Source organism: Pterocles gutturalis, unplaced genomic scaffold (genome assembly GCF_000699245.1).
Source record: "Pterocles gutturalis isolate BGI_N339 unplaced genomic scaffold, ASM69924v1 scaffold27984, whole genome shotgun sequence".
In the NCBI taxonomy this organism is placed as follows: Eukaryota; Metazoa; Chordata; class Aves; order Pterocliformes; family Pteroclidae; genus Pterocles; species Pterocles gutturalis.
The window spans coordinates 20,292-38,543 of NW_010134062.1; the positions used below are offsets into that span (position 1 = coordinate 20,292).

Genomic DNA, 18,252 nt, shown 5'->3' on the forward strand with positions numbered 1-18,252 from the left:
AAATGGTGTATGTAGCCAAGGGCTTTGCTATCACATGGACCACTTGCTGGATAAACTTTCTTCTTACAAATGGCAGAATCACACAGGCAGCACGTATGCAGATAACCTGCCTGTACACCCCTACCACAGTACGGAAACCACCGCGGAACCCAGACGTGCAACTAGAAGCAGTTTAACTGAGACATAAGCACTAAAAGATTAACAAGCTGGTAAAGTAAACAGCTGCTGCCTCAGCCTCCCACAGAGGTGTAAGAGGAGAGAACACACCCCACTGCATTCACTGCCAGTGCGGAACAAAAAGGCTTTTAACTGTATAAACACTGGCCTGCTACCAGAACCTGAGAAAAAATTCTAAGAGGGGTCCTCATAATGTTTGGCTGCAAAAATGGTGACTCAAATCAGGTTCAAGAGACAGGCATGGCCAAGAGAAGATGCAGAGAACTCTGTTCTGTAGCCAAAACAGGCACAAATGCAGAAAAAATGAGTTGTTAGTAAGTGATTTGAATCAAAACAAAAGAAGTAAATCCTCTTTACTCCCCATGCTGAGAGCAAAAAGAGAAACACACAAGAAATGTTTAAGCACTTAGGAAACCAAAACATCTGTACAGCCCTACTGCCCAGCCCAGGGGAGAACAGCACATTTCCTCAATAACACTATGCAAACGCTAGTGCACAAAAGCACCCCCAGGAGCTACCCACTGAGATACAGCCTGTCTCTAGAGGGAGTGCACCGACAGCACTAAACAATGTCCCATCCCTCAGCTCAAAAGACATGCCCAGCTACACCCTCCAACCCATTCAGCCAGGCTGGAGGTGAGACCTCAGAACAGGGCACCGACTTCTACAGGTGTGGTGGACAACTCAGTGTACCTCCTTTTCCATTTCAGCATATTCTTTGACTCTTTCTACAGCAACAATGTTGGTTTCCAGCTCAGATGACATGCGAACTAGCCAGTTCAAGTATGCTGTAATCTGCAAGAGGAAAAGAAGTCTGGAAGCAGTTTACACTAAATATGTTACCTGCAATAAATAAAAAAAACCCTAAACAACCAAAGCACTGCAAATTCATGCAATGCATAAACACAGACAAGATCTTGGCTTATCAGTGCTGGATAGGAGAAAAGTCCAGATGTATTTAATATGCAGGGGATGAGTCATCTTAGCCACATCCCCTCACATAGGCAAGACACAGAAAGAACTTCCCAGCATCTTTCCAGATGCTATTTGCAGGTAGTATTCTCTATGTTCCTTATATTAGTTTTCCCTCCAAAGCCATAGCAAGGTTCTGACTTTCTGATGCAGTCTTACAATTCAGAGCTTTTTTTAAAAAAAAAAAAAAAAAAAAAGTAAAATCACCTGCAGTGAGTAGGACACCGAGAGGCCAACCAGTCCTGCACTGAGTTTGTTGCGTGCCATCACTGCAAACAATGCTGCAAAGAGGACAATACAGTTCCCCACATACTCTAGACGGACAGCCAGCCACCTGCAAGACAGAAAAATGTAAAGTATCTTTCCAGTAATTCACCCACAGAGAATTAGGAATGTGGCCAATCAATGTTCTGTCACACATCTAGCTTTTGAAAAGATTAGTATTACAGCATCTGCGTACTGCCAGTGACACAGGAACTGCACATACTTGAGGTTCTGCTCCAGCAGCATGCAAACCTAGAGGCATCCAAAATTAATAGACCTTCCAGGTACATAAATTTTTGTCTTAGTTCAGAAAGTAGTTGTGGTTAACATTGGGATCAATTAGTCACAACTTTTAAAAAAATATTACCCAGAAGTAAGGCAGGAACTCTCAGAAAGAAAATAAATTCAGAAGTAGTCTTCATTCCATCACAGAAGTGTAAGCAAAACATCTGTGAAACAGATATGTCCACACAGGCTTCCTTACCCTGGACAAGCACACTGAGAGATGTGATTTATAAGGAGCACAGGCAGCAGAACCATGCCCTCCCTGTATAACTGTGTTTCAATATTTCAACCCCACTGTTACCTGTTTGCGACAATGCTTGGATAATAAGCTTTCTGATTTTCATCCACTTTCGCGTCGTTCTGCTTTATGAAACGTTTCTGCTCCTCAAAGGCTCGAATGACACTGACTCCCAGGAGAGTCTCATTGAAGTGAGAATATACAGGAGAACGACTGACAGACTCAAGGCGTTTGAGCTGACGAGAAGTGGCCACATAAAATCTCTGCAAATCAGAGTATGAGAATTATGGTTACATCCAGACTGCTTCTGAAAAGACAAAGGGAATCATAAGAGAGTTCCCTGCCATTTGGGCTGTTAGTTACAGAGATTCAACTTACATGTGGGAATGCACACCTTCTCTAACACTTTTAGGCCTAAAAAGACCATTACATACACTCTGCTGCCTTTAAACAACTGCCACAAACCACCTCATACAATAGCCATTTTCTCCTCTTTGTCTTCTCTGCAAGCTTAGTTCAACAGTATACAACACACACATCATTGCCTTTAAGGTTTCCTAACGGAGCCTGATAGATTCACTAATGCAAGAGTCAAAGTCAAAACCCAGCTTCTTCTCTCCAATCTGTACAGGCTCTACTAGATTTCTAAGAGTAAAGTAAAAGTGAAGCAAGCACAGCCTGCCTACGCAGGACAGGAGTGAAAGGCTGCCATTGTTTCTGCTGTTCTGTAAACAATACTGACGAAACAGGCACACCAGCGATGCACACATACCCCTCTAAAAGCTCTTTTGCTTGGAAGTTTCAGAAAAGCCCGTATGTTTTCCATATTTGGACTTTGAGCAACAAGCTATACAAAATTTGGCTCAAAATCTGATGGCATTTTTATAAAATCTGCTTACGTACTAAAGGATTACCTTCTGCACACAAGTCATTCTACACTTGACAATGGAAGGAAATGCTCTGCTAACGCCAGCTAATCAATAAACCATGCCAAGTACAATCAGTCAAGTATGACTCAAGTTAAACACATTAAAATCCACCCTAGTGCACAGGAAGAACTGTCTTTAATAACAGAGAATGACTGACTGCTGGTCCCAGTGCCCCCAGGTACCACCTCTTACCTGCACGAAGAAGTAGACAAGTCCCAGAGGTGGAATAATGACAGCAGCTATAGGTGTGGCCAGCAGAATGATGATACAAGCCCCAATCACATTAAATGTTGAGCCCATGAACATCTTGATGATTGGTGGAATGGCGGAGTCAATGGTATCTATCTCCTTAGAGAAACGGTTCACCAAATTTCCACTGGGTGTACGTTCAAAGAAACTCATTGGAGACCTGAGGACATTGTGCAGCAGGTTAAGGTGCAGGTGTCGTGAAGCAAATATTCCCCCTATTGACACAGCCATCGAGTAGCCAAACACAGCAATACCTAGAAAAGAAGATTTATTTTTTTTTTAACTGCTTCCACCTCTCACACAAAACATTTCCCTCATTCTGTCATCATTTAGCGTTAGCACATCTCTAGTACAATAATTCAGAGAACTGAGGTTCACTACAGGTAGACTCAGCAAATACATCAAGTAATTAAAAAAAAAATAACTGAAAACATCACATTTGTCTCATGGAAGTTGTTTCTCCGTTACAAAATTTTGTGTAATACATGAGCACTTTACCTGAGCAAAGACCATGGTATTTTAGCACGGCACTTAGTTTTTATTGCAGGATTCTTATGGCAATTCTGAAGTGGGGTACTTGGGCTGTTCAGTTTCATGGCAAGCAAACTTTGAACACAAAAACGACACACATAACAAAAAGCTGCTGCGCTGGCCTCCCCGCAGTGCCTTGGATGGACCCTCAAGCAGTCAGAGGAACCACCAGCTTAAGCAGCTCAGCCGGGTCATGGCTGCAAGGGAGGCAGCACAGCCATGGCCTCCTGGGACAAACTGTCCCTGCGAAGAAGGCCAGCAGAGTTCGTTGACAGGCCAAGGAGCAATTTCTTGGGTCAGACATTTTGTCACCAACTGCTGGCTCATCAGCCCCTGCAAACCACTGTTTTTCTGATTTTGTACAAATGAAAGAAAATATATATATATATTCACCAACTGAATAATTTTGTAGTTTGGTTTGCTTGCCCTTTTTTTTTTTAATTTAAGTTTTTCATCTTTCTACGAAAACCTACATGCAAATCCTGAGCAAACAGCTGCTGCAGTTCTGGAGAAACAAGATCACCAAGAGTATTAGAAACATTCTGAACCAGCTAATCTTAGAAAAGGTAAGACCAAGCAAACCTTGAGAAATTCCTAGTGCTCCATACACTCCCAGTCTGATGTTTGTATACTGCTGTGTCCCATTGATAACAGGATCATCCGTCCATAAACTTAGCCAGTAGTTGGAAGCCAGGGAGGCTATATGATTACACATAAAGAGGAAAATGCTCAAGAATGAGATAAAGAGTCCAATTGCTTTCATGTAGTCCCAGTACACTGTTGCCTTTACCTGAAGACAGAAGGGAAAAAAATAGTCATCATTTTGCTGATTAAGTTTCAAAACTACCAATTCACTCTTCTCCAACCCCTATTTCTAGTCATTATCCCCATGTCAGGCCATAAAAACACAACAGTTGCACTCTAGAGAGCCACTGCTTGGGAACACAAGCTGCAAAGCATTCTGTGGAGACATGCCAAACCCAACATCCCTCTGTGACAGGCACACATCATCTTTCTCTTGTCTTCCAAGGGAAGAGAAAGGTAGGGAGAAAGCTGCCTGAAATAACACAGAGCATCAGTGGCAGAGCCAAAAACTTCACTGATGAGTTCCAGGTTACGGGGCTCTCTTTTTACCACAAGATTACACAGCCTTTAATTAAATCCTTGCTCCACAAGGCTTTTAAAAAATTATCTATCTTTAACCAGAGGATTCAAACAACACTGCTAGGAGGCGTCACTGCCATTTTCCCAGGAACTTCACTCTCAGGTTTCTCAGAAAGCCCTGGGTATCCTGGGATTAGATACTTGTGTCTCCAGTGGAAACTTGGCTTAAATTCATCTGAGTCAATTCCAGCTCCTTATGCTGAAGGGCAGATTTCATTAGGTCACCTAATTTGTCACAACCTCTCTCCAAGTAATAGTTGCAAGGTTTTCATTTCTTCTTTTAAACTTTGATGTGGTCAGGCCCATCTTCTTAAACAAAAGTTTTGGTGTCAGCACTCTTTCTGCACGCAAACCTGGGTCTCAGCTTTGGAAACAAAGGGCACAGCGACACTTCCATGAAATATTACACAGCAAACAGCAAGTCCAAGAAGCCACTCAGACACTTCCCACCCCAGTTACATAGTCTTTGGAAGCTATTTTCCTCTGAACCCTGTAGATTTTTCTGAAACTGAAAAAGAGTGCAGGAAGCGGGAACGGGAGACCTTACCCTCCCAGTCTTCGCTGTGTCGGCCTCCGTCAGTTTCCAGGAATTCTTTTCAGCAGCCGGCTTCTGCAGCTCTGCTGTGCTGCTCTGGTGCTGTGACTTCCCAGTCTCTCTGCTGTATGTTGAAGAGTTACTGAGCTGCCTGTTTGAAGACATTTATTTTTCAGTCTTAGCATGATACAGGACAGGCGTTTACTTCATAAATAGACTTCAACAGCCCACTGCTCCAAATCAGTGGCTTACGTTATTCTGGTGATAATCTATCTCCTAACCTGTCATCATCAGGCCAGTGGTTACCAGTGCTTCCCTCCTCCCCTCACGGTGCACTCCTAATCCTCCCTGATGACATTCAGTTCTTAAGTGCCCATCTTCAGATACAAGTAACAGGCTAGCCAAAGAAGTCTTGGTTGAGCAATCAAACTCCAGAAAGAAAAATGCTTGGTGATCATTATCATCAGCCTCTACAAACCCCATCACCATATACAGTGCAGTGCTGAAGTGCAAAAAGGGGACCCACATTGGCATCAAGATGTGCAATTGTACTCCCAGGCACTCATTAGCTTCCAGAAATACAGTATCTCTAGAGCACCGTAAGAGTAAGGCCTAGACTATGAGATTGATTTCGGGAAGGTCTAATCAGAGTGATTGCCTTTGGCCTCTCTCAAGCAGAGCAGCAGCTGTACTAAGTGGACCTTTAGTCTGACCTAGCACTTCACCCCATCTGACAGCAGCCAACTGCAGAAGCCTTGGGAAAGCATATGAAAGCTGGACGAGCCAACCTGATACTCTCCCTTTCATGTGAGCCAAACCCTCAGTATCTTGGTACAACACAAGTATTTCTCCACATGGAAAGAAGAGCAGCACAAGAGCTCTGTGCATGCAGACGTCCATGTGCAACAGTCTGTACCAGTATCTGGACTGGGACTGCAGCCTCAGAGGTTCATATGCCCAGCTGCTAGCAACCAGGGAGACTGGGATCCAGGAGCAGCTACTGGGCAGACCAAATGTCTGAGCTCAGCTAGTGGAGGGATCCACCCTGTATATATACACACATGTATCATATGCTCACGAGTGATCCTCCATCCTGCTCAGCCAGAGATGGGAACAGGGTGAGGCCATTTGGTGCTGTGCTTGTGTGGGTGCTCTAAGTGTCCGTGATCTGTGTGGCTGGCCACATATACGTGTGGTGTGTATGTACACTCTATGTGTGCGTGCCTGCTGGGAGTATATCTTCAGCCTCACTACTGTTGGACCTGGAGCAATGGGGCAGCAGCAGCCTCACCTCCCTCAGGCTGCTGGATCCAGCATGATACATTTACCTCGAACAAATATCATAAATACCAAATTACTGTTTTTCCACAGCTGAGTAACAGGAGGGCGGGAGGGAGAAGAGAGAATACACACCTGTGCATCGTCTTTCCAGGGGCTTCATTCACAAGGACACCATTTTCCATAGGCTTTCCTTCCTTTCCAGATGGACTACTTGTATCTGGGGGAGGCGGAAGAGTAAACATAAAAATGGTAAGCGAAAGATACAAAGGTTTCATTTCAATTCTACATGCCAGGTGCAGTCATAACCTGCAGAGGAAGTGGGGAACACAAGTATTTACATACACTAAAAGATAATTGACCAGGTGAATAAATCACTTTAGTTCCACCCTCAATGGGACTAGTTGCCAAGACAGTGAACATTTATTGTTCTATTTTCCTACCAAATGTAGGTCAGTAATAATAATGTAATGTAAGGACATACTTGATGTTAAAGCATGCAATACCAAATCACACTGACTCACTCTGTGGGGAAAAAAACCAAACAATCCAACCATTCCTTTTCAAACCACATCTTTTACACAGTTAACTATAAATTATTTTAATTTTACAACACAAGATGACATTCTAGTAAATGATAGAGTAAAGCTGTAAAAACAGAAGGCACATCCTATTAACCTTGAGCCTTCCTGCAAAATTAAGCAGAAAGCAACATGCAAAAGGCTGTTGTTTTTAAGCAACCATAGGTATCGAATTAATTTACAAGAGATCTTTCTACGAATGTCACTTGTCCAAAAAAAAAAAAAAAGTCTTGTTATCCCACAACATCCCATTTGTAACAAGATGCAGCACACACAAGACAGATGTCTAAAACACTTCACAAAACCTATCAGCTTGAAATATTAAGCTTTCTCTGAGCAACTTGACTGAGTGTAACACAGTGTCATGAGTAAAACTTCTAGGCTCAAGTTATGTCATCTTTTTCCTAACACAAAACAAATTACTGACTCCTAAAAAATTAACTGTCAATTAAATGTAACTCTATTTTCAAGTATGAAAGATAATTCAGAATTGGTAACAAAATAAGAATTTTACATTTTAAAAGGTTTATGCAAACAAAACACCCATCTGTATCTATTCAAAAGATTTGTGGGAAAATTTGTGTAGATCTAGACTCCAAAGTTTTCATCGTTGTATACTAAAGCAAAATATATGCATGAAACAATTCATCAACACATTAATTGTGGACTGCTTGAACATAAAGTTGTTCCCTCCTGTGTCTGCAAACTGAACACTGGTTCATTACTCTAAAAACCCAAAGCTAAACTGTTCAGTGTGGTCTAGAAGAAGCAGCAAGAGGAAAATGTGAAAAAGTGAAGAATTAAATTATTTAGTTCTTATTTTTAATTATATGAATGAGAGCAAACCAATATGGGACTGCTAGTTATTTTAAGCACTTGACAGCATTTTTTTTTGAAAGGCTCTCATATGAAAATCAGCAAGCATTCCAGAATTGTATCGCTTTAGAGCATCACTGAACTTCTAAACTCACATGAACAAAACAAAACTGCAAATAAACCATCCTGCCTTAACAGCTCAATTTGATTTTGTGTTTTAGGATACAAAGATTTCCTGCTTATACTGCATTTACCTCTTGAGGACAAAAAATGCTCAAGATTGCCACAGTAAATCTGGGATGTGGATCTAGGGTATAAGCTCCCTAATGAGGGCTCTGTTGAAAAATGTGTCTAAAAATGAAAAAAGGGAATAGCCAGGGAAGTACTGAATACACACATGAGAACAAAAAGGACCTTTGGGGTCAATCTTGAACAATGTCTCTCTAGGTACACTCACTACACTGTTAAGTCCAGGGTGCATCTTAAAAGTTTATTTAAAGCTTCCTCACAGAAGTGTTTAAGATAAAGAATTGCTGCTGATGAGTCACCTACAAGCTGACACACCAACTGCTGTAGCATTGCACAAACAAGTAACATGCAAACCAAGCCGATACCTTCTATTGTGCAGATGGAATTCTTCTAATAATGACTCAGTCTCTTGTAAATGAACTGCAGCTACTCATATTACTCCAAAACAAGCACTAATATAAAGCCACATGTCGAAAAAGCAGTTACCTGTTTCCAGAGGTTGAATCGTTCCTTCTAACGAAGGATCTGAGTCTAAAAGTACATTTAATAAACTTTTTCCAGAACACACTCAACCAATTTTCAATTTTTACAAACACAAATGCATCCAAGTAGCACAGCCTAAACCCAAAAACCATGAATGCCCAGGGCAGGCTCAAATTTGCTGAAATTGAATCTCTTTTTAATACCAAGCCTCATATACAGTCAAAAAAAGGCAATCTTGAGAAAAAGTAAAAAAAAAATCCAAATCAGATGGCTACAAGATCAAGAAACTTCCTTTCTTTCAAGACATGCACTAATGAAGAGAGAATCAAAAAAGTTAATCTAAAGTGGCCTAATAACAATGGAAAAACCTCACTATGTACAAGGAATTACCATATGCATTTTCCCCAGTGGTGGGGAGACTTCATTCAAGAATCGTAAGAGACTCCCTGACCTTAACACTAAACATGCAAAGCATCATGTTTTCAGAGTGGCAAGTTCTGTCCACATGGCTACGTTTCTCCTCCTGCAGCTCTCCTATTCTGCCTTGCTATAGTCATGCAACTGCAATAGAGGAGAGCTCTGGCAGCACAGGTTTACTTAGTCCCATCTACTCTGTAGCCCCCAGTCATCATCCTGCATGGACAGATTAGTATGAAACAGTTAAATACTTCATGCTTCCAAGCACCTTAATACCCTCACAGCACTCATCTTGAATCAATATTTGCTTCTGCCATTTCGGGGAGAGCCTGCAAACTGCTTTTACTTTAGAAGAGAGAAAGGAAAGAGTTGAATTTCGCTAGAAGATAACTAAAATTAATTTAAGAGAAAGTCAGATTATTTCCTGACACAGGCAGGTGTTTCCTGAATTACTACTCAGGTCCAGACTCCACAACAACATTTGGAAAAAAGCCACCATGTCTCAATATTTAGTACTTGCCTTCCAAGGAGTCAGAAAGGAAAGAAGCACCCAGCCATCCCTACAGGCATCATACAAGCTATCTTAACTATCCCACACTGCTATGAAGCTCAACTCAGCCTCATGCTGTTAGAAAGAAGCACAGCTACAAAATACAGGTGTTCTGGGCTTTACTGGGAGACCGTGTTGATGGTGAAGGCACAATGCTTCTCCTTGCAGATATGAAACTCCAGCCCATAATACAGAACCGATTTTTATTACAAAATACACACTGCTACCTAGGGTATAATACAAAGCTATTCAGCAAGGAAGCTATCTTCCTTTCAAATTCATCACTTTAAAAAGAAATCTATTTTTTTTTTCTTGCTGCTGCAATTGGGAAGCAATTTATACAGAGGCCAAGCAAGGCCCTGCAAATCTTACTCCTGTACCATACTATCCTTTCCAGAAAGCAGATTGTTACTTCATGCAGGACAACAGCTGAAATTTGTGGAACTAAGTCCACAAAATTTAACAAAAAAACTTGAAGACATTCAAATTGGATAGCTACAAGTAACAGATCAAGAAGCTTCCCTTGAAGATACGCAAGATATGCAGAGACTGTTGAACTAAACACTACAGTCCAGATCCTTAGCAGTTCTCAGAGTATTTACCCCCATTCCCCTCCAAAACAAAACAGACTAACCTGTTGTGCTGACAATTCTCATATTAAAAAAAAATATATTTAACTGAGTAGCCACTGAAAGGTCTTTCAGCTTTTTATTTGATTACAAAGTCAGAGCCAAATGCTGGGGAGACAGCCCACACAATCTACTAAACCAGATTTAGAACTACTAATTACGCTGTACCTCTCCGTCTTTCAGGCACTGCAGTCAAGGCCAAAGGTGAACCAGACAGTTAAAAAATATTTCAAACTTATGGTACAGTTGCACTGCCATGGAGCCACTTTTACACCCCACAAACACTAAAAATAGCTCCTGGCTTTTCAAGAACAAACAAAAGTTTATGCTGAAGCCGTTTGGAAAAAACCGCAAAACCCCAACCCCCACATACATTAGAACAAACACTAACATCTGCTGCATTAGCTTGTATGGGAGACAAGGGATAACAGTCAGAAGAAAGGTAATGTTAGAGTAACTATCTGCCCTCTGTACAGCAAGAGGTATTGCGGTAACAGCTACAAGTCAGGGTGGGGGGAAACACCAAAGCAGAAATGCACTCATAGGAGTCAAAGGCAGCTTTCTGGAACAGGGAGACTTCCCACACACAGAAGAAACACCATGAAGCTGAGGATGGGAAAGGCAGCAGCAGTGCAGCACAGAGACAGCAGGTAATCCTCAGGAATCCCAATGCGAGAAAAGGGCTGGGAGGCAATGGGGAGCAGACTCGCAGCCAAACCTCAAAGGCTGCGTAGGAGGAGAGGGTTTCCCAGCCTTGCAGAAGCAGGATGTATTCCAGCCAGAAAATACCAATCCAGAATTTTCTATTTTGCTCCAGCTTGAGTATTTTCAAGCTGCCAACATGTAGCTTCAGACATAACAGAGCCTCCCTTTTAAAGTGGGTGTGCAGATCCCCCTTCAGCTAGCTCAGGCTGACTCCCATCACAGATTACTCTGTGTTTATCCAAGAACTGTGATTTTTAGTAATATTTAGTGATCTTTTACACATCTGATAAATATTAGTATTATCCCTGTGAACCAGGCAAATAATGACCCTATTTTTCACTTTTTACCCTTGGCAGAAGATCACTCAACCCAAACTGAAAAACAAATTTGCTGCAAATATGCCAAACCTGTGACATCGCAATCCTCTCCGAACCACCGGGGTCATAATGAAGTTAGAAGTGCCTTTTATTAGACAACTGCAGAGAAGTACGGCAAAAGATAAAGCACTGGCTCACTTTCCAAAAGAAGATTCAGTATTTAAACGGAAAAGTAAAATAACTTAGTTTAAAACCTGACAGGCAATTGGAAAGGGGAGGAGACAAAGGCTGAAAGAACAAGGCTACTAAAGAAGGCAAATCTTCGTACAAGTCAACTTGTTAATTTCCTAGGGAAGCAGAGAGAAAGTTAATTAGTCTCCAGAAGTCTCCTACACTGAAGACTGAGACAAGTCTCACTGCGCCCAAAGTAGCTATAGGAGCACCTACAGAAAATATGCAGAAGTTAGCCTGATTCTACTTCCATGAAATCTCTTCCTGCAGCGCTTTTTACAGCAGGAGACCCCACCCATACAGCACTTGCTGTTTACAGAGAGCGTCCACCCAAACCAGCATCCCAGTCTGCAGAGTGACAACTGAGACACATCAAGAGACCACTCAAGAGGAGAGATAGCTTACAGCAGGGCATCCTAACCTTGAGCCTCAGCTTGACACATCACCCCCAAATCCAACTCCCCTGGACGCACGAGAGGGAGCCAGGAGAAGATGCCACCTTGCACACCCAGGAGACAAACTGTGCTCGTTCATAGCCTCCAAGGACAGTCTGTGTTGCCAGCCTGGATAGCAGAGGGCAGCTTCAGAGATTAAGGCAAACCACCCCAGCCCTCACAGGAGGAATTTTTAGATGAACATCAGGAGCAGCCCCTTGCCAAAAGCAGCCGTTCAGCACCTCCTTAACGCTTCACACAACTTCATCAGCGTAGCTAAAACGTGGCACCATTTCCATTTTGCCTCTGACGGACATGTGAGGAGTAGACTAAAAAAATGCCTCTGCTTTCCCTCTAGGGGATGGGTGGGAACCAAGGGTTTTCCAAGTGGAAGATGAAGGGAAAAGTGGGCTCAGTCCCTTCCTTGTTCTGGAGAGCCTGCTCTGCAGCACTCAGCAGCAGGCATTTGCTACCAAACAGGCCTCAAGCACATGCCAACAACTTAACCCCCATCAGCACAGTGCAAGAACCTCTCACGCTTTTTCGCATAAGCATATGGAAGAGTGTCAGGAAATCACCACAGGCAAGTCGCTGAAGAAAACAAGCTGGAGGCAAGAGACTAAATTCCCTATTAAAATCTAATACTGCAAGCTCGACAGAGCTAAAAAAAGGTCTGCAGGTAAAAAAAGTATCTAAAGTATATCCCTGTATCAGTGCAGCTGTGTTTTGTAAAGCAGAAGCAGGACTCAGGGACATCAGCTAGAAAGATGAGCTGCTGCCTCCTCCTCCCCATCCCCAAAGGAATTATCTGTATAAAGAAGACACATCCTAAAATAAGCACAGAAAGGGTGTATAAAACCCAGCTGGCCTTTACTTGATCTCACAACCATCTGGAATTTTGCTCTAAATTAGAGGAATTTTACTACAGATCTGCTCTGCATTTTCATAAATTTTAAGAAAGAACGTACGTTTAATCTCATAACCTTGAATGTCCTCAAGAAATAAGCACCTCTACTTATAGGTACATCACAAGAAATAGTAATAGTGGAAGGAAAGTTAAAAGAAATTACTATTTTTCCTTTAATGGGACTCCCTTAACATGCCACACATCAGCTTATCCCAAGAGAATTTATTTGTAAGCTTACCGCTATTCTCCATGCTTTGTTCAGCATTAGCATATGTACGAAGAAACTCAGCAAAAGCCCCATCTTGCTTCAGCAGCTCCTGGTAGGAGCCCATCTCAGAGATTTCTCCATCAGTCATTACCAGAATGGTATCCATTTGAGGCAGATAGTTGACTGCGTGGGTTACCAAAACCCGTGTCTAAATAGCAAAAGAAAATAAAATTTTTTTCTGACATCTCAACATGTCAAATTAGTAAATACAATGTCTGAACTACTGCTCTTGCTGCTTGGATTCTGCGTATAACACAGTGATAACTATGGACAGGCATATAGCATTTTAAAGAAAAAAATACTGTCCTTGTCTTGATTTTTTCCATCAAAGAATTCTGAATTACAGAAACCACAGCACATTTCATTATAAAACCTCAGCGTTCTATAAAAGTCCTCTAAAAATCTCATGAGGATCCTTTTATTTTTCAGATGTTTGAAACAAGTCTGAATATGCAACTTGACAAACTTGGAATAATTTGAACTCAGCAAAGAAAAACAAATCATTCTCTAGAGACAAGTATCTCATTATGACATACCTTATTTTTCAGGATTCCTTTTGGTCCAATAACTTTTTCAAAAATATGTTTCCCAACATGAGCGTCAACAGCTGATAAAGGATCATCAAATAAATAGACATCTGCATTACAGTAAACCGCCCGAGCAAGACTGACTCGCTGTTTCTGTCCTCCAGACAAATTCACACCCTGGGGAAAGAAGAAAATACGGTCTCTTTATTTACAGCTGAAAAGAGATGTCCTGCTACAGTCTGTGAAAGACACAAATCACAGGTGGTTTATGCAAATTAGAGAATTTTCAGCACTGTATGAAACAGATTCCATCACAAATAATTTCACTACAACAACAGCATAAGCCATCACAGTCAAAATCCTCTTGGACGGAAGCATGCCTATTAAGTTCTCACTGTCAGCGAGAGGCTAGTAAAAATAAAGTGTCTGAGAGTCTTGTAAAGCAATCAAGCCAGACCAACCTACCTAACTGTACCTTCAGAAACTACTTTTCTTCTCAGCTGTATTTCTGCAGTGCTGCCTCCCATTTAATAAACAAACTGTTCACACTCTACAATTTGGTTGGCCTGCTGACCAATAAGGAAGATAAAGTTGCACCCTTTACTGCATCTGGGGCTGTCAGGTGGCAGCTATACCCCACCTATAACTCCACAGCAGGCAAAGCACATACCCCTACATATCCCTGTCATCTGGAGAACATCAGCTTGGCAGAACACCAAGCAAGTTACATACTCATACCCCACTGGCCATGTGGTTAGGGGAGACCCAGTTCTGCTCCCACAGAAGAGCACTACATCTCTGTACAAGTTTCTAAATACCACACCACATATACTTTTGCAACCAAGGGCCAGTTTTGGGGTGGTGGTTGTTTTTTGTGGTTTGTTTTTTTAGGTTGGGGGGCAGGGAATTGTTTGCTTGTTTTAAATGAAGCTGAAGTGTTCAGAAGGTTCTTTTCCTCCTGCTTCCATACATTTTTCTGCTCTATGACCATGGCAAGTTAGAGACAATTAAAAACTGTCATTGCAAGATGCTTCTGCATTTGTAATTGAGGACGGGTTTCCTCCCCTTTGAGGCTTAAACAAAAAGAAAACATACTGTTCAAATTTACCTCTTATTCTAGAGGATTCCTACTCTGACTGTTTCAAATTCAATACAACTTTAAGATAAAGTAGAATAGAAGTCATATGGCCTTAACTACAAGCAATAGCACTCTTATGGTAGAGTGGGTATTTAAATACCTTTTCTCCTATTTCTGTTTTGTCTCCTGTTGGAAGAATCTCTATATCAGGCAGCAGTGCACAAGCCTCAATCACAAGCTTGTACCGGCTCTCATTCATCTCCCTTCCAAAGATAATGTTATCTTCCAGAGTTGCATTTTGGACCCAGGCTTGCTGAGGAACGTAGGCTACTGAGCCCTGCAAGAAAAAATAAAAGTTCCTTATTCAGTACTTTAGACTAAAAGTCTGCACACAAAGTTAAAGCCTAGCAGGGTTTCATGAGGCAGGCAGTACTAGTCACCTCACAAATTGCCTATGGTCATTTCAAAACTGTATGAAGCAGTTTTTGGGCTACCACCTCCTAGAAAATGTTATTTTTATAATTCTCTCTACAAGTGAATGTAACGAAGTGTGTTGGTAGAAAATAAAGGACCTAAATCAAAATACGATTCTCTAATGTAAAGTTGGAGGACACATTTGTTTAGAGAATGTTTGCACAATTACTGAATGTCAAAAGCCATTAGTTCTTTCATATATATTATGTTCTGCATAAAACAATTTAACCTGGAATGCAAGTGTTTAACAAATGCATCCCTGCCAAGAAATTTCTGCAGAAAGCAGACGAAGTAGTTTTTATATAAAAGTCACTTCAAAGGAAGAGACAGAGCTTCTGCAAAGTATTTTGCTTTGAAGATTAGTTCTGCCTTCTCTTTCTGCACAAATAATCAGTGATTCAGATCTCACCTATTTTATTTTTCCACAATTTTGGAGGTGACCAAACATCCATTCTTTTAAATGCATCATATTTGTTTCACTCTTAAAATAATTCTCTTTCCATACATTACAGCAGCAACAACATCCAAAACAAGGACTTTTTACTTAGTTTACTTATTTACAGTTAATTTCTCTTCTGAGAGCTCTGTGCAACTCTGATGTTTAAGTACAAACTACAACAGCAACGTTTTTCCATATTTGGGTGTCTGGTTGTACCCTCTCCTTGAAATTCTCTGATGTCTAAGACTGTACAAAACAATACTGCTCTTCCTCAAGCTGGAATATGTATAAGATGGTCTCCCCATCTCATACCTGGCTGCCAACAAGACTCATGAGAATACTCATCTTTGAGACCTCCCTCATTCTGTCTATGTGGGTAAATCTCAAACCATCAGATTCAGAAGTTGTGTTGAGGCTTAACAGGCAATTACACAGAGTGCAGGCTAAGGCATATACATAGCTTGCCAGGAAATCAGTCTAAAAAACTCATTCATTTGAAAGGCTCTCTCTTCCCCTCTTCACAGCACTTGGAAATCTATAGAATCCCTCTGGCAATACCCACAAATAGCTGAACAATTCTTCAGACACATCACACCTTGACAACCACGCAGCCTTCCTTTTTGTCCATCTCCCCCAGTAATGCAGACAGCAGTGAAGACTTTCCACAGCCAACTTGACCAACAACAGCTACCAAGGAGCCTTCAGGAACAGTGAAATTAATGCTGAAATAAAGTGCACATTATTCAGCCTTGCTTGCTGGCATATCCCAGTAGTTAAACAGTCTATTGAACAGCCCATATAAAGCTAGATGCAATGTGAACACCCACTGCAAATGCTGACACAGCACTGAAACTTTAACTGTTTGAAAATGCACACCTCTCATCCACAAAGCACCCAGCTCTTCTTATACTTAGCACATAGCATCTTAATATGTAATTAGCCAAAAGGGGAAGAAAAAAGAAAAAAAAAAAAGCATTGTGACACAATCTGTCCAATATTTCTCTCAAATGTTCTGTGAACACAAATGTAGATACAAATGGATGCTTCTCAAACAGCATCCTTGTCCCAAAGAACATGCAATTTAAGGCCCAAGAAAGAGCAGTCAAAATTAAGGAAGGGGGCAGGGCACGGGGAGGACGCAGCTTGTAACTGCGTCATCCCAGTTACTTTGTTAGTCATACCATGTGCAAGGTTCCTCACTGGTTTTCTCCAGCACTGGAATCAAGGATGGCTACAATTCAGCGAGAATAAGATTTTAAAAGGAAGACTCAGGATATAGTGCAGACATGAGACACTAGGGATATGAGGGGCTAATCTGGCTGCATCCTCTAGATGGAGCTCATCCCTTCCGCAGCACGAAGCAAGAGCTTGAAATCTGAGGCTTTCTCTCCTCCCATTATACCTCTTGCTACTCCCCTTTATGCATTCCATACATACAACATACTTCATAAATTCCTCTAGTTCATTAAGCTCTTAGTTTAAAAAAAAAAAGATAAAAATATATAGATAGAACAAATGTTATTCACTCTCCTGTTCCTTTAAGGCAACAAACTCTTCTGCATATAGATTTTATAATTCAAATACAGATCATTTATGATGCAGCAAGATTATGGAGTGGAACGAAGGGTATTAATTCCTACCTGTTCAGTACAGGAGGATCATTTCTGGCCCAGCCAAATGTTGCATTCTTTACAACAATGCTTCCTTCAGCTGACAAATAGAAAATTCATATTTTAAAATGCCAACGCAAGCAGCTAAATTGTATGTTCTGGTTTATGCCACAGAAGTCAATCTAAGCACACAAAAGCAGAAGTATAAAGCTACATTCCCAGTAGAACAACCCACTGCTTACTGAAAGCTTGTCTTCTGGTTTTACTGAATTTATCAAGACAGAGGTTCTGAGGTTACACTCATTCAGTAACCAGGAGGTATATGAATGTCAACTTTACAAAGATCTTGATTTACTCAGCTGCATCCTCTTTTATCCAGCAACTCACTGCAGCACTGCAAAGTCAGCTCAAGAAACTAGCAGCCTCAGTCTGACTTGTGCTTCAGTGGAAGCATCAGCTAAACTGCCAATTCCATGTGTGAAGCCAAGTTACTACAACAATGACAGGGCAAAATAAATCAAACTACCAAATAAAATAACTGATGAAAAATACTGTTCAGTGCAATGTCGCATGATACTGGCATCTGTAGGTTTTTACAGTGACAGCTCAAAATATACAACTCCTAATTCAACCAAGTATGCAGGAAATACTTAGCCTAGGTAAATACTTACATTGGTAAGCAAGTGCAACCCATTATGGACAAAAAAAAAACCCAAACCCCACACTAAAGATTTGTGAGCAATGTATTCATAGTTATCAGCTGAGAAAGGGGAGGAGATATTCCCAAAAGGAAGATGAAGAGGAAAAAAAAAAAAACAAAACAAAAAAAACCCACCAAAAACACAGCAGATAGCTGCTTACCAGAAAGCCAAGTGACTAAAATGCTATAGAGCTCAGCTAACTGCATGAGAGGGA

The 18,252-nt window shown here is 41.3% G+C and overlaps 1 protein-coding gene across 1 annotated transcript in view; it reads right to left on the reverse strand.

Annotated features, from left to right (window-relative positions):
• Positions 1–18,252, reverse strand: part of ABCC1 (ATP-binding cassette, sub-family C (CFTR/MRP), member 1) — a gene marked incomplete at its 5' end in the record, with an annotated part of 40,786 nt that overhangs the window by 5,705 nt on the left and 16,829 nt on the right. The window contains 13 exons of the mRNA XM_010081475.1: positions 871–972; positions 1,357–1,483; positions 2,000–2,199; positions 3,058–3,368; positions 4,228–4,435; positions 5,357–5,495; positions 6,758–6,842; positions 8,755–8,799; positions 13,180–13,357; positions 13,746–13,913; positions 14,975–15,151; positions 16,323–16,449; positions 17,368–17,437. Of these exons, the coding sequence (XP_010079777.1) occupies positions 871–972; positions 1,357–1,483; positions 2,000–2,199; positions 3,058–3,368; positions 4,228–4,435; positions 5,357–5,495; positions 6,758–6,842; positions 8,755–8,799; positions 13,180–13,357; positions 13,746–13,913; positions 14,975–15,151; positions 16,323–16,449; positions 17,368–17,437 (1,937 nt within the window). The remainder of the gene's footprint in view (positions 1–870; positions 973–1,356; positions 1,484–1,999; positions 2,200–3,057; positions 3,369–4,227; positions 4,436–5,356; positions 5,496–6,757; positions 6,843–8,754; positions 8,800–13,179; positions 13,358–13,745; positions 13,914–14,974; positions 15,152–16,322; positions 16,450–17,367; positions 17,438–18,252) is intronic.